The 16,736-nt window shown below is 28.8% G+C and overlaps 2 protein-coding genes across 2 annotated transcripts; one reads left to right on the plus strand and one right to left on the minus strand.

Moving 5' to 3' along the window:
- Positions 1–2,375: 2,375 nt before the first annotated feature.
- LOC125871001 (purple acid phosphatase 22-like) lies at positions 2,376–7,237 on the minus strand. Its single transcript, XM_049551569.1, has 5 exons — positions 7,057–7,237; positions 6,211–6,505; positions 4,055–4,623; positions 3,477–3,565; positions 2,376–2,765 (listed from the first exon to the last, which is right to left on the minus strand). The coding sequence occupies exons 1-5, from the start codon at positions 7,201–7,203 to the stop codon at positions 2,534–2,536; spliced, it is 1,332 nt and encodes a 443-aa protein (XP_049407526.1). The 5' UTR covers positions 7,204–7,237; the 3' UTR covers positions 2,376–2,533.
- A 4,832-nt stretch (positions 7,238–12,069) lies between these two features.
- LOC125871108 (probable purple acid phosphatase 20) lies at positions 12,070–15,705 on the plus strand. Its single transcript, XM_049551703.1, has 5 exons — positions 12,070–12,228; positions 13,468–13,762; positions 13,910–14,484; positions 14,652–14,740; positions 15,446–15,705. Exons 1-5 carry the CDS (start codon positions 12,082–12,084, stop codon positions 15,615–15,617), a joined length of 1,278 nt encoding a protein of 425 aa, XP_049407660.1. The 5' UTR covers positions 12,070–12,081; the 3' UTR covers positions 15,618–15,705.
- The last annotated feature ends 1,031 nt before the right edge of the window (positions 15,706–16,736 follow it).

A 16,736-nucleotide genomic window follows, 5' to 3' on the forward strand; every position in this document is an offset into this window, starting at 1 on the left:
TTTATGGTATAATTTTTACTAATTTGAACTATTTTTGGTATTTGGTAAAGTTTGTATTGGGGTTTTTAAAATTGGACCTTTTTAGTGTTCTTTTCATTAAAGATAATCATATAGTCCAATTGATTATAATTGTTATGTATGAGAAGATTCAAAATTGAAAATCTATAAATTTTAAATTTTAAATTTATCTCCATACATATCGCAAAAATATTATTTTAACTTGATTTCTTCATGCTGTGTGATACTCTAAACCTTAGGCAAAGAAATGACAATGACTCTTTGTTAGTTTGTTTTGTCATACCTTCAATGATAGTTGTTTCATTTATGGTCTTTCTTACACTTTCAAGGTGGAAGTCCAAGTTTATTTAAACTTGGACGTAACGATTCTGAAAAAATAAAATAAAATTTTAGTAGAATCGTTACGTCCAAGTTTAAATATCACTATGAAAGTGAAATGAGATAGTTATGGACTTTGTCTCTACCACTTCACCATTCAATTAGTAGTAGTTCTTTAAATTCATTGCCAACTAAATATATTTTTTTGGACCACAAAAAGATAGTCCTCTTTCTTTAAACTCATTTGACAATGAAACCTTAATGACACGTGTCAAAAGGACAAAATTTTAAAAATTATGATATTAGATCACATCAATGTTTGAGTTTGCATATATCCAAATTGTAGAGTCAATTCCCTAAATGGTCACCCAAGTTTGGGGAATTGCCTTGAAATATTATTTATGTTTCACTTAGGACCAAAATATCACCCAACTATCACTATTTTCCTCCAAATATACTTAAAACTTTACCCTCTCCTAATTGGCATGCCATGTTATTAAAGTCTTTTTTAAAATAATAGACTTATTCAATTCATCAAACTCATTTAACTAAAATAATAATCTTATTATTTTTAATATATATTTATATATATTTGTTTATTAAGAAGAAAACTTCATACTGAAGAATCTTTTATCATAATTAAACTTTTTTATTTTTTTATGCTATGAAAAAATAGGGTTTTAAAATATACTATATTGTCATCAATTTTAAATACTTATAAACACATATATTCAAAAAAAAAAGTCGATATGCAATCACTCATGAATGTTAACTTACATCAATTAATCATAAATTGTATAATGAATCAATAATATTAAATGTCAATTAACTATTACAATATAATTAATTGTGTACTTTGAAATTCATGCTTACAATATTATTTTTTAAAAAAAAAATAAATAGGAAGTGACTAATATTATTACTAATTTATTTCCCCCCAAAAAAATATACTAATACCTCAAAAGTCTCCTATTTTAGTTGATATGTCATGTCATTAAATCATAATTTTTTAAAAAAGAATAATAGACCTATTTAATTCATTAAACTTATGCATCTACAAAACAAATATATAAATTACGTGAGAATTTATGAAGATTATAAAAAAAATACTTTTAAAATATCTAATTCCTTCATATTTTTCTACCAAATAAAATTCAATGAATTTTTTTTGTGTGCAATTGTTACCTGAGAATTTTGAAATCTCTAAGTAAATTATTTGAAAATTTTAAGTAATTTTTTGCATAAAAGTAGTCAAATAAATTTGTAAGGCTGACAAAATAGTTGGTAAAAAGGAGAATTTTATTATTTAACTTTTGTTTTTAATTTAATTTTGATCAGTGATTTATATATCAATATTTTTTGAATATATGCGTTTATAAGTATTCAAAATTGATGACATTACAGTAAGTTTTAAAAAAAAAAAACTATTTTTCATAGCATAAAAAAATAAAAAGTTAATTATGATAAAAGATTTTTAAGTATGAAAATTTCTTCTCAATAAACTAATATATATATATATATATAAATAAATAAAAAACAACAAGATCATTATTTTAGTTAATTGAGTTTGATTAATTAAATAAGTCTATTATTTTTTTTAAAAAAGGCTTCAATGACATGGCATGCCAACTTGGAGAGAGGGGACTTTTGAAGTGGTAAGTATATTTGGAGGAAAATAGTGATAGTTAAGTGATATTTTGGTCCTAAATAAAATATAAATGATATTTTAAAGCAATTCCATAAACTTGGGTGACCTTTTAGGGAATTTACTCCAAATTGTATTTGTTGTTCTTAACCATCAACTATGTGGGAGAAATATTGAACTTTAATAAATCTGTTTTTTGTAATTTCTTAATAATATGTTGGCTGAAAAAGAAAAGAGTAAAAGAAAGAATACACAAAAATTTAGTGAATCGTTTAACATATTTAAAGTTTGTGTTAAATTTACAGAATTTAGACAAAAACAAGGGTTTAATCATAACTATTGAATTCTATCCAATTACATGTAATTATAAATCTTATCTTCGCCCCTGGATTAATTCAAATATAAAAGGTTAACTTATGTTCTCCATCCACCTGTATATACTAATGTTTTATATTATAAAATATGGTTCTATTATTATGGTATACAAACATCAAATTGAGCTACCAAAAAAGGTAATTGAAAATTTCAAACAATTTTGATTCATTGCCCTTGCTAGAGTTCATCCTTTATATGAGTCTTCATTTCTTGAAATTTCTCATGAGGCAAACATGATTTAGAAGAACCAAAACTTTTAAGCCATAATTCATCAGCCATGAATGTGTTATTAGCTTCATTGTTCCTATGCCATGACCAATGTGCATGTGTCTCATTGTGTACCTTCAATCTACCATGTCCAAAACTTGCCTCTCTAAACATTGAGATTGATGGGCTAGGGTTTTCAAAGCTTCAAAATGTCAAAAAAAAAAACATGTTAGCTAGTCGAAGAAGAAATTAAGTAAATAAAAATGTGAATTGTATTGAAAAATAGCTAGGCGCTTCAATATGGTATTTGAACAGGCAGAGGGTTTTGATTTAGAGTCTCATCAACGACATCCATAACAACAAAAAAAAACATCATCAACACGCATGCCCCTCCAGGTATGATTCTATTTGGCAATCGTGAGGTAGTGGTGGTGTTGAAGACAAAACTAATAAACGTATGTGTAAAGATATGGCACCTCGGCCTAACTTAACCCCAAAAGCTAGCTCATGGGGAGAGGTTGGTCCAAATCCATATAAGGAGACCAAATTTCCATCCCTTTAACAATGTAAGACTTCTTAACACTTCCCCGCACGCCCAGACCTCAATTGGAGCGTGAACACTTCTAAATGGGGTCCCACATCGATGAACAACAACTTGGGATGGGCCATGACTCTGATACCCTGTACAGATATGACACATGGTCTCTATATAATTAAGGAGACCAAATTTTCATTCCTCTAACGATGTGAGACTTCTTAACAGTATGTTCGCTCTAAATGTTAAACTTTTAATGAGATTGACGGACACAAAATTTGAAATATATACCTTGCTTCAATTTTTTTGCTGAAACTATATTTTGGTAAAGTAAGCAATTATGAAAATAATAAGTATTGTAAGAATCAAAGAACTTACATCATAGCAAGCCCTTCCCTGTTTCCTCCATCTCCAATTGTCATATAAATAGGACCACATGGATCTGCCTTGTTATCGTAAACCCTAGTCTACAATATATACCAAAACAAAACAATTATATACCAAATAAATAGAGTGAAATTGTTTAAATCTAACTGTATTTTGAGAAGAAAAGACTTAAGTTAAATTTCTATAGATTGACAATAAGCTTACATTATATATCTAAGTCATCTAAAAGATAATTAGTTGCAATTATTCATAAAAAAAATGGGATTAGTGACCCTCAAATTAGTATACTTTTTGGGTTGAAATATAAAAAATAAGGTATTTGAAAGTGAAATTAAGAAAAGATATTTGGAAATGACACATATGTTTAGACATGCATTTCATTTGGAAAAAAAAAAATTGACCAAGTTATATGAGGGGAAATAATTCAATTTATTTTATGTGTGAACACACCTCCATAAGGCAGATAACCAACTACAACAAGTTTTTAAAAATTTGATAGTATAAAGATTTTTTACGCTATTTATGTATATAAATATATATACACAAAGAAGGTAGCTTAGTCTACTTACAAAACGTTCATAAGCATGAACATGCCCCGCAAAGACAACATCTACTCGAGCATTGTACAACAATTCTTCCATTGATTTCCTCATACTTTCACCTTCCCCTTTATGAGCTAAATTAGAGTTGTACCACGGCACGTGGACAAGCACGAAAATCCACGGTGTCACCACCCTATCGACTTTTGCCAAGTCAGCTTGTAGCCACATGTATTGATCCGACTGGGCATCAAAGTCCACGTACGATCCCAACATGATGATGTGGCACCCTGCCACGTCAAAGGAGTAGTATAGGTTCGATGTGGAACCACTTTCTTGATATGGCATTAACCATCTCGAGTTATAAGCTTTGAAACCATGACGATATATTATTGGGAACGTTTCGATTTCGTGATTGCCATGTGTCACCATCCAAGGCCTTTTACTTGCATAAGGCTCAACCAATCTACCAAATGAGTCCCAAAGTGGTTGTTGTGTGTCAGCATAGGATAAATCCCCAGGCAACAAAAGTACATCATAGTCTTTTGCACCTATATGTTTTAAAGTTGAGGCTGTCCATTCTGTTTGACCCAAGTCCCCTGTTTATCAGTTACGAAGTTAGAAATTTAATTAATAACGATCAAGATTTAATATATACATATAATTTATTTTTTTGATATACACAATATGATTTTCAAATAAAAGATGTTCAGCTAACTATCATTTGATTTAGGTGGCCCCCATTATAAATTATTCCTACATCTACTCGTGATTATTAGATGACTTTATGTTCGATCGTACACTCACACTACAAGAAGTACATGATTTTGTGGCAATAATATAATTGTCTCTATATTATATTTAACGACAATAATAAATATGAATATTTATAATCATCACTCTATATGAATGTCACTAAAGTCTTTAGCGTCTCTAGACACAGTGACATTAACTCAATTATCATTAAATGTTATTATTGCCACTAGATGTATTTTTGTTTTAGTGTCATATTGTCACTTTTTGCCCTGATAATTAAAGATTAATCACTATCTTTGAGTTTCAACTTCTACGATGGAAACTCAAAAAATAATCAATGGAATTTTATGATTTATGTTTGATTTTGTCGTAAATTATTTACTTTTGGAGTCAACTTTCATCTAATAAATCTGCTAATTATAACCTAGAAGCATGTAGTACATGATTTTTCTAAGCAAAAGATTAGTTTAATTATTTTAATGTAACTAATTAATTAAGCTAACTACATTTTTAATTTCGTGTCAGCGGAAATTCAGATCTTCCTTGTCAATTAATTGCAAGTTAAGCCTCAGTTTATATATATATATATATATATATATTTTTTTTTTTTCTCACTTGATATCTGATACGTCCAAATTACTCGTACCATGTAAAACACATTAAAAAAGAAAACGCTTCCTAATATGATTTTTGCCACAATTTTTTTATTGGTTATCTTAAGCCTTTGTTTATATAGGAAGGAATAAGGAAAGAAAACGTTGAAGTGAATCAAACAATTAACAAGACAGAAAATGGATCAAAATATTTGGTTGAAAAGAGATGCATGATAGTGACAATATTTAGGTAACAGGTTCAATCGAACTCAATATTATTAATACTATATATATAAGTAGAAAAAATTAACAAATATTATATTATAAAGTTTGAATATTGAATTTTTTTAAAAATATACTCTAGTAGATTCAATGCTATAATAACTTTAGTTTTTGAACCTTCATATTATTTATTTTCCTAGCTAAAAGTTCTAAATCTTTTTTATTTTGATTTCCCACCAATTATTTAATACCCATTCATCTAACCGTTCTTGTTAAAATCATTACTCTTAATTAATTCTCCATACTCTAGTAATTTCACTTTCTATTCCATTATCGTGTTAAAGTAGGACAAACAAGACTTTATTTCTAGAAAAGTCACAATTTAAGGTAAAACACTCTCTATAATAAGATTTTTTTCATCAGAACTCGAAACTGAAATCACTAATTGAAAACGAATTTGTGTTTTATTGATATCTTCCTAAAGTTAACTAACTTTATTTTCTTTTCTTTTTTCCTTTAACAAACAAAAACTAAATTGCTAAAAGTGCATGAACTCAAAAGATCAAAACGTACAAGCAAAATATAAAGATTAGTACAACATATTATTTAACTCACCAACGATAGCAAACTCAATGGGAAAAGTTGAAGGTGGCGTTTTAAAACTGAACTCCGGTCCATTTCCACCACATCGATAATAATACGTCGTGTTTGGGCCTAACGGCCCAATTGTAATGTGGTGAATCTCGCCGGAGTTGTAGAAAAAGTAACGATAAGACATACGTTCTCCGGTCATCGATGATTTATCGTAGTTTCCCGGCGATGTGCCATACTCTACGATGGATTTTTCATGTTTATGAGATGTTATCCATGTTACTCTCATGTGATCTTTTCCTACTAAAGAAATATGTACCTACAAAAAAAAATAAAAATTCAATGTGGTATAATTTTCAAGAATCGATAAAGGTGTAGTGGGATGGATAGAATCTCGTCTCTTTTAATGAGAGATTTTCAATTCGAGCTCCTGAAATACCAGACTTTAATTTGTGGTAGGGGGTGTTTTTCCTTCTTAACGGGCCGGGCCTATTAGTGGGGTGGCTTGATACGAATCTAAATTAGTCAGATAAGAGTTTTGAAATTCCGGAAGGTAAACTTAAAAAAAAGTTATATAACTATATGGATATCGAAACTCTATAATAGTGGTTATTTTCCAAAGTGAGTTTCCTTGGGAGATGTTGAAACTCAATAATAGGAGTACTATTTTTTAAAATTTAGTACTGAAAAGTAATTAGTAAGCGTTATTTCTAAAGAGAACTTTTTGGTAAGGAGCTCTTTACCCGTTGTGGGCCTCTTAGTAGGTCAACTCTACACTAATCTGAATTAATTAGACTAATGAATTTCACATATTCAAAAGAGGTAAAACAAAAAAATAATGCTACATGACTAAATTGTTGAGTACTATACCTGTTCGGGCTCGGATTCGGACCGTGTAGGACCGATGAAGATGGCGGGACGGGGAGGAGGACGGGAATATTCCGGCGATGCATCGGAATTTGGGAGAGAATTAAGGAGGAGGAAGAAGAGGAGAAGTGAGGAGTATTTTTTTGCCATTTTGATATGTAAGTAATATAACTCAAGCTTTTAGAAAGAGAGAAAATGTATATATTCTGAAAAAATATGAAACAATAATTTAATTATTTATAAAGAGTTTGTAAATAAAAAAATAATTTATGAAATATAAATAAAATATGTATATTGAGATGGCATTGGCGTGAAGTAAGTCCTTCACATTTATTTTTGTTGGATATGCTTACGGCAATGACTACATTAACTAAATAAATGAATTTTATTTCATTATAATAGAGCATTTATCTTATTTTTTAAGTAACTAATTTTATTTAGTTATTATTACATGGAGTTATCTGTTAAATAATTTGATAATATAGCAGTTTGTTTACGCCATTAAAGGATTGTGGTAAGATGTATATGGTTATTTTATTCTTAATCAGATATTTCGGATTCGAGCTTTACGTATGAAAAATATTCTTGTAGGGAGTGTTTTTCCCTTTTAAATGAGTCTTTTCTAGGGCGAATCTAGAGACTCGTCTTTCTGTTCATGTGAACTCAGTAACTTTTGCTCAATCTATGTATTTACTTAAGAAATCTCTATTAAATATGTATAAATACTTGACTATAAATTTAGTTATTGTTCGTACTGCTTGTTTTGAAACATATTCAAATGGCAAACAAATCGAAGTGGGAGGCTTGAAAGGTCCTTCGAGTCTCGTCAATGACTTGGTTTCAGGTCGTGAATGGAAGCGCGGATTAGTGGGTGTCCGCTTGACTCTATCCTATCATCTGTATAATGGAGTTTGTCATTTATTGACGAATTTTTCGGGATTTTTCTTTCTTAGAATTGAAACTCTTAACCATCATTTTTTAACTATAAAGGGCGTGAATGAGTAGATCAAGGAAGAAGGGTGGGATAGCGATGACAGTTCTGGCAAATTTCAAGGAAGCATGGCTTGCTTGTTAGGCTTTATGTATTTTCTTTTCTATGACGTATCCATTTTGAATAGTCGTGCCACCAAAGTTAAATTTCCATGCCCTCTTCTCCTTAGCGTCAATTGATTTTCAACTCCTCTTCTGTGACAACTATTCTCCTCGTTTGGGAATCAATCCTTTAACTCATGTTCCTCCTTGATAGGGTGCAAGGTGTTCTGTATCACCCTTCTTTTTTGTTACATATGTGATGTCGAATTATGTAAAAATTCATAAACTTTAAATTCTAAATTTATTTTTACGTTTCAATACATATATTTTTTAGTAATATTAACGACTAATTTGAAATGTCTGGAGTATTTATTTACTGTTCTTGGAAGAAAATTGAGGAAATAAAGCAAAGATTAATAATTGATGTGGATGTCTCATCTAGACGAGTGTTCCTTGAAAACTTATTAACATATGTTATTTGACTTAATCTAATGTTTCAGTTTTAAGTCTTGAATCTAGTAAAAGTCTTAATAGTTGAGAGTGTTTTTTTTTTCATAAATAAGTTTTATATTATATAAATTTTGATTAATCAAACTTTAATATGAACGTAACTCCGAAAAAAAATAATATTTGACTTGGTTTCTCTGTTTCATTTCATCAAAACATGTTTCTCTCACACTGGTTTTTTTTTTTTTTAATCATATGCATGATGCATCAATTCCCACCAGCCACTAATACCCCACCCACCCCTCACAACAAAAAAAAAAAGTCATACGAACATATTTATCGAGAAAAATTATTTAATATTTATTGAAATATTAACAAATACCTCTTCCATCCCATATTAGACCGTTTCTATTTTATACGATTACTAAAAAATTATTAATAGAGTGATTAATTTTACTATTTTATTCTTTATTTATATTTTCTTCGTCTCTTTTTATATGTCATCAATTTCTATAAATAGTTGATCCATAATACTTGTCATTTCATAAAATTAATGCATAAATTATCATATTATTCCTTTTTTATCCTTGTGAGTTATTAGCCTTGAAAATATATATTTGACCAGCTTAGAAAAGCTAAGTAAATTATTTATGTTCATTGGTTAAATTAATTAATCAAAATAAATTAATTCATATTTATTGATTGAAAACTTGACTTTCAAAAAAATTATATAAGGGTAGAAGGGTAAAGTTACATCATTTCTTAATGCAAGTACAACGTAAAAAGGTGACATATAAAAAGGGACGGAGGGAGTATTAATTAGCCGAAAAAAGAATTTTTGGATCTTCAAAATTTATTTTAACTTTCAAAGTCATTTTAATTGTAGGTGTAAAATGAGAAAAATAATTAATTTTCTCTTAATTTAGTAAGTGATCAAAGAATATGAGATTAATATTTTTAATAAAATATCTATCTAATATAGAATCAAAATAATATTTGTTAAAATTTTGTTATTAATACCCCACCTAAAATATATTTGAGTTGGGTTCTCTGTTTCATTTTCATCAAAACATGTTTGTCTCACACTTTGGATTTTTTTTTTTTCTAATCATATGCATCCATTCCCACCAGCCACTAATACCCCCCCGCCCCTCACAATAAAAAAAAAGTCATACGAACATATTTATCGAGAAAAATTATTTAATATTTATTGAAATATTAACAAATACCCCTTCCATCCCATATTGGACGGTTTCTATTTTATACTATTATTAAGAAATTATTAATATAGTGGCCAATTTTACTATTTTGTCCGTTATTCATATTAATTAGCCGAAAAAAGAATTTTTGGATTTTTAAAATTTATTTTAACTTTCAAAGCCATATTAATTATAGGTGTAAAATAGAAAAAAATTATTAATCTTATCTTGATTTAGTAAGTGACCAAAGAATATGAGATTAATATTTTTAATAAGATGTCTCTTTAATATAGAACCAAATAATATTTATTAAAATTTTATTATTATATCTAGAGAAAAAAATCTGATATACCCATCGATTTTGTTCAACTTTACCCTGGTCAACACTATATTTATATTGGTCTTCGAAGATGTAGCATGGTCACTAAATTATGTCATGTTACATTATTCCATCCGCTTTAAATTAGGTGAAATCTAGACTTTTGAATTTTTTAATTTAAAATAAATTAAAAAATATTTATATCAATAGAAATAAATGAATAATAATAAAATTAAATGATCAAAGTTGTGTTATTTCTAAATAAGAAAGTATAATATTTTTTGGATTATACTGAAAAGAAAAGTATTATTATATTGAATAAATTGAAAGAATTAAAATCTTTTGATCATTATTTTTTTAAAAAAAGGTTATATTGTAAAACAAAATGAAATCTCTTATAAAAATAATATTTAAAAATAATTAAAAAAGTTAACATATAGAATCAAAAAATTATATTTCACTTAAGAATTTTCTTCTACTTTTTGTTTTCGAGCAAACAGCCAAAATTTAAAGGCCAAAGTATTTTAAAAAAATAACAGAAGCCAAGTTTATAGATAAGGCCGTGATAAGACTTTTTTTCATATTCAAGTGTGTCCTACAAATAGTAAATGATCTGTATTTATAATATCGAAATATCACCCCAAAGGTCATCATGTTAAATGTCCAAACAAGTAGGTACACAGTTATCCACAAAGATTCATATTACCTTGGAGATATACATACATGAATTCAAGTAATTCATGAATAAACTCAATGGACAATCCACTTAATTCAATGAATTATAACACATTTTCATAGTATGTACTTAACAAATTTGATTGGTGAAGTTGAATGGTTCAATAAAATAATTAAAATAAATATTTTATTATTTATTTAAAAAATTGATTTTGAAATAAAATTATTTTTTAATAAAATTTAATGAAAAAATATTTTAAATTGATGGGCTAACTGTTTAAGTGAAAAATTAATGATTGAATGATTTTTTTGGTTAATACAAAGTTGAGTGACTTTTTAAATAAATTACTCTAAATTAAATACTTTTAATTATAAAACAAAATTTGAGTAATCTTCTGAAATATTAACTCGATGATTAATGTAGATTTCCAATTTACTAAAGTGATAGAAATACAATTTCTAAGGAAATTTATCATAAATTAGGATCACTTTTTCTTGGTGACTTATATTATTTGAATAAAAGTTATTAAATTCTTATTTATTCTAAAATAATTCATCGAATTTATTTCAATGTTTGATGTGTCACTTTTTTAAGACTGCCAAACAAGTATGGATGACGACCATCCTAACTAATTAGACAGCTTGACATAACATTTTTTGAAACATAAGAACACTCCATGAGAACTCAATTTATTTTCATCCCCAAAAGTTGATTCATCATAAATATAGATTTTTAATGAACAAAATTATTTGATATTTATTTATTAAAGATATATAATTTAAGTGAAAATGATAGAAAATAGTTAAAGTTATTTGATAGTTATACTATATATATATATATATATATATAATACTCAATAGAATAATTGAGTAATATATAAAATCATGATGATAAAAAAATATCTTTTAGTCTAAAATTGTCCAGAGTGAATGAAGGTGGTAAAAAAACAAACTAATATTCGATAACAGTAAATTTGACTAGTTCAAATTCGTAACGTTTATAGTTCATTAAAAAGAAAAAAATTGTGTTTTTTAATAATATAATTTTATTTCAAGATTCAAACCCAAATTAAGAACATAATAGCTAGCTAGAATTCTGAATACGAATTTGACATAGCCAAAAGCATTAACTAGAACTTTGTGTATATATTTCAAAATTAATTAATATATGAAAATAATTTATTCAAAATTTAATAAATTACCATAAAAAAAAAATTAAAAAATAAACTTGAAAATCTAGAAAATCACATACACCACCCCCACCCCCCAAAACCTATTGTCCTTCTCATATATTCACACTATATATTTTTCTATATATAGCTCTTCTTCTATTTCCCCTTTTTTCCTATCATCACCATGGCTTATATTAAGGTTCATGTTTTGCTATTTTTATTACCAATAATTTTAGCCATTGAATCTTCACTTTCCTATGAAAGGCCACCACCAAGAAAATCAACATTTTTATCTTTATCTCAAGATCTTGATTCCTCTTCTCCTCAACAGGTAACAATTTAATTTATACTGTTGGTGTATATAAGTTAAACTTTTATTCTGATTCATCTTTTCTTATTCCTTTATAAGAATGTTTGGATATAAATGATCTTTTTTTCGATCCTTTAAGGTTTTGATATACTCATTAGGTGAACCATTTGATAGCATTAAGACACATCACACACACCTGTCCCGATTCATTGTGTTTCGATACATCGTGTAAGAGTGATGTATCTGATAATAGGAGAGAGTAGAGATTTTTCTAATTTTTTTAAATGATAGAAATTTTTTAGAGAAAATAATAAAATAACTTATGTATTTAGATAATTTAATTGTAAACAAAGGCGAAGTTAATTACAACAAGAGTGTTCATCTTAGCCTTTTAGTATATAAGATCTAATATATATTTTTTGTATATATAGAAGCGTTATATTTTCTTAATTTCTTTATATGTTTACTTTTTTATGATAAAAAATAATTTATTCACTAGTCAATTGATTACTTTTTCTAAACTCATCCTGGTCGATAAAACAAGAAAATAGCCAAATTGTTGAAATAGCTGTCAGCCTTATACAACATAGAAATCATCGAAAATTACAAGAATTGTTTGTCTCTTACATTTAATAAGTTATTGAGATCACACAAAACTATGGTCTTGAGGAAGTTGAGCTAATTAATTAATATCATATGCACCCACGTCTAGCCTAACATGTTGTAGAGGAATTTTTATGATTAAAACAATTATGAAGGGATTTCTTGGAGTAATGTTGATAAAATTGTTTTTTGTGTTATCTATATGATATAGGTTTGAACCGTACAACCACTAATGTTTGTATTAGAATAGATTATCTACATCACATCCCTTGAGTTGAGGTCTTTCTTCGAACCTGATGTGAATGTCGTATTCTTTGTGCATTAGACCGTCCTTTTTTACTTCTCTTTTTTTTTTATACATTTGAAAAAATAATAAATTACCGAAAAGCATTCGTAAGACTCAATATTAATAAATAAGAAACCTATTTATTTTTTTAGAAAACATTTTCTTTCGTAACGAACACATCCATAAGTCACACAATTATTAACATGATTTTAACTAGAAGTTCTAGGTTCAAGTTTCATCGCCGTTTACTAACAAAACAAAATCATTCATGTCTATAAACTTGTGAGTGAAAATCAATGTATCCATACCCTAACGTACTATCATCTCCTCTCTCTAACAATTTAAGCTTTTATATCTGACGTCTCTTTTAGGTGCACATTTCGATGGTGGGTGAAGACAAGATGAGGATTTCGTGGATAACGGAAGATTCCGGTTCACCGGCGACGGTGAAGTACGGTACATCTCCGGGAAGTTACCCATTTTCAGCAAATGGGGAGACTACAAAATATAGATATATTTTGTATAAATCAGGTGAAATACATAATGTTGTTATTGGGCCATTAAAGCCCAATACAGTTTACTACTACATTTGTGGACCATTTACAAGCCCAGAATTCAATTTCAAAACCCCTCCAGCTGGATTTCCTATCAAATTTGCAGTTGTAGGTAAGATCCCTATCTAGATTAATAATTATTTGTTCAAATATTGTATTTGTTGAATTCTAAGTTATATACATCGACAGTGCAAACGTTAGTGTAGTTTGATTAGTTGAAGGTGAGTGTTGGAACAACAGTAAAGTTATTTTGTTACAGGTGATCTAGGGCAAACAGATTGGACAACGTCAACCCTCGATCATATTTCAAAATCAAATTACGATGTCATGTTGTTACCCGGGGACTTGTCGTATGCAGACACTATGCAGCCACTATGGGACTCGTTCGGACGATTGGTGGAGCCGCTATCGAGCCACCGCCCGTGGATGGTGACTCAAGGCAACCATGAGGTTGAGAAAATACCAATTCTACATAGCCAGTCTTTTACATCATATAATGCAAGATGGCTCATGCCATTTAAACAAAGTGGTTCAACTTCAAATTTGTACTATTCATTTGAAGTTAGTGGGCTTCATATCATTATGTTGGGCTCATACACTGATTTTGGGCCTGGATCAGCCCAATACAATTGGCTCAAAAATGATTTGAATAAAATTGATAGGAAAAAAACACCATGGCTTATTGTTATTGTACATGCACCATGGTACAATTCTAACACTGCTCATCAAGGTGAGTATGAATCTTATGGCATGAAATCATCTATGGAGGATTTACTCTTCAAGGCTCATGTCGATATCGTCTTCGCGGGACATGTTCATGCTTACGAGAGATTTGTAAGCTTCTTTTGACCTGATAATCTGTCGTTTATTTGTCTTTTCTTGATTATCACACTATATAATTTGTTGCTGAATAACTCATAACTAACAGGATTAACGATGATTTTTTATTGTGCGATGACTTTTTCAACAAATAATTATTTCTTGTGTTTTAATATATATAGACTCGAGTATACAAAGACAAAGCCAACAATTGTGGTCCAATATACATCACAATTGGAGATGGTGGCAACAGAGAAGGCCTAGCCAGCAAGTAAGTTTGACTCACTTTTAAATAGTCCTTGTTTTTTCATTACATAGATATCTAATTTAATCAATTAATCAACTATGCCTTAATTCCAAATAGTTGAACCAGCATAGGTTGACTATTATTATTATTATTATTATTATTAGGGATTTTTACCCTAATAACTGGTGAAATTTGATGTTTATTTTTCCTAGCTAATATATATATATATATATATGAATTGTACATTAATTATACAAGATTACAAACATATTATACATAAAATTATATATTTGTTAACTATTTTATAATTTAAGTGATTAGTTGGATGCTTAATTAGGTTTACTTTTTATTGTTATATATATATGCACTAGATTGATATTTTAGCCTATTTTTTGTCAATTGTTTGTCTTGGTATCAAATATAATGACTTCAAAATTCTTGTTTTTGATGAGTTGGGGTACTTATTATATTTTGTTTTCACCTTAATTTGTCTTCTTTGGACCAAAGTCTTAAAATTAGTTTGAGTAAATTTTCATGTTTTTATGTCTATCATCATAGAAATTGTTTCTAAAAAAGATTAGAGATCTGATCAGATATCCAATTAGTACCATCGCCAATGTCATCCTTCATCATTGGAGAATCACATTAGTTTCTCTTTGAATTTATTTATTTACTTCTTTTGCACTTTGAAATATGTCTATCGACTTTCTTATTGATCAAATATTATAGGTATCAAGATCCAAAACCAGACATTTCAATTTTTCGAGAGGCAAGTTTTGGGCATGGAGAACTTGATGTGGTAAATGCAACTCATGCACAATGGTCATGGCATAGAAATGATGATGATGAAGCTGTTGTTGCTGATACTATTTGGATAACAAATCCTTCTTGTACACTATAAAGCCAAACAATTTAGATTAAAAAAAACTAAAGATTATATATATATATATATATATATAATATACCTATTGTGAGTGTATTTTTTATATAAAAAAAATTTAAGGCACTATAGACATCTTGCTCCCTTTTCATTGTTTTATTAATTTTTCACACTGTTTTCAAATTAATTACCTTTCATATGATTTTTGTGTCTGTGTTAATGAGAGATATCAGATACATATTTATAAAACTAGCAAGGAAAAAACTTTAAATCTAACTCAATTTTAAAAGTTAATTTAAGTGGTAATTACAACAACCTACAACCACATTGCGAATTTTTCCAATTCCACTCATCGATGTGGGACAATTCAACATTCTCTCCGCACGTCAAGCCTATCAACTAAAGCATGAATACACATAAATCTAACTCAATTTTAAAAGTTAATGCGTGTTTACTGCTTGATACCATTAAAGTATATATATACTCTGATGGTATTTGTCACACCCCAAAACCAGATGTGATGGCACGTGCCCAAACCCCACCGAACACGTCAGCCTAACACCCAAAAATCCGACGATACAAAATTTATAAAACAAGAATAAGATAGAAAGATAGGCGGAAGTCTTTAAATAAACTCAACATAACCCCAGAATTGGTTGTCACATGTACAAACCTCTAATACAGAATCTGAATAAAATATACAAGTCTCATAGTAAAGTTCTAGAATAGAACAGAACAATAAATATAGATAACTTGAGGGCACCTCTGGAATGAACCGCTACCTCTCAAGTAAGTCTGGAAGCTCTAATCTGAAAATGAGTAATAAGCCGGATCTGATAGAGCTGTCAACCTACACAACTGTGTAGAAGCAAGGGTGAGTACCAAAAACAACAGGTACTCGCAAGTAACACTAAACTAAGCTAAATTAGCAGCTGCAAACAACTCCATTCAATCCCAACCGAACCACCGAAACTTCATTCTAACAGCAAACCAACAACCTATACTACACAATTCATAATCAACAAATATATCCAACAGTGTCTCAACATCAACCTCATATCCTCATGTAAGAGCAAATAGATCATATATCACATGAAGAGGGGCAAATAGGTAAAGTCCACACACCACAGACAAAGATGA

Source organism: Solanum stenotomum, chromosome 7 (assembly GCF_019186545.1).
Source record: "Solanum stenotomum isolate F172 chromosome 7, ASM1918654v1, whole genome shotgun sequence".
NCBI lineage: Eukaryota > Viridiplantae > Streptophyta > Magnoliopsida > Solanales > Solanaceae > Solanum > Solanum stenotomum.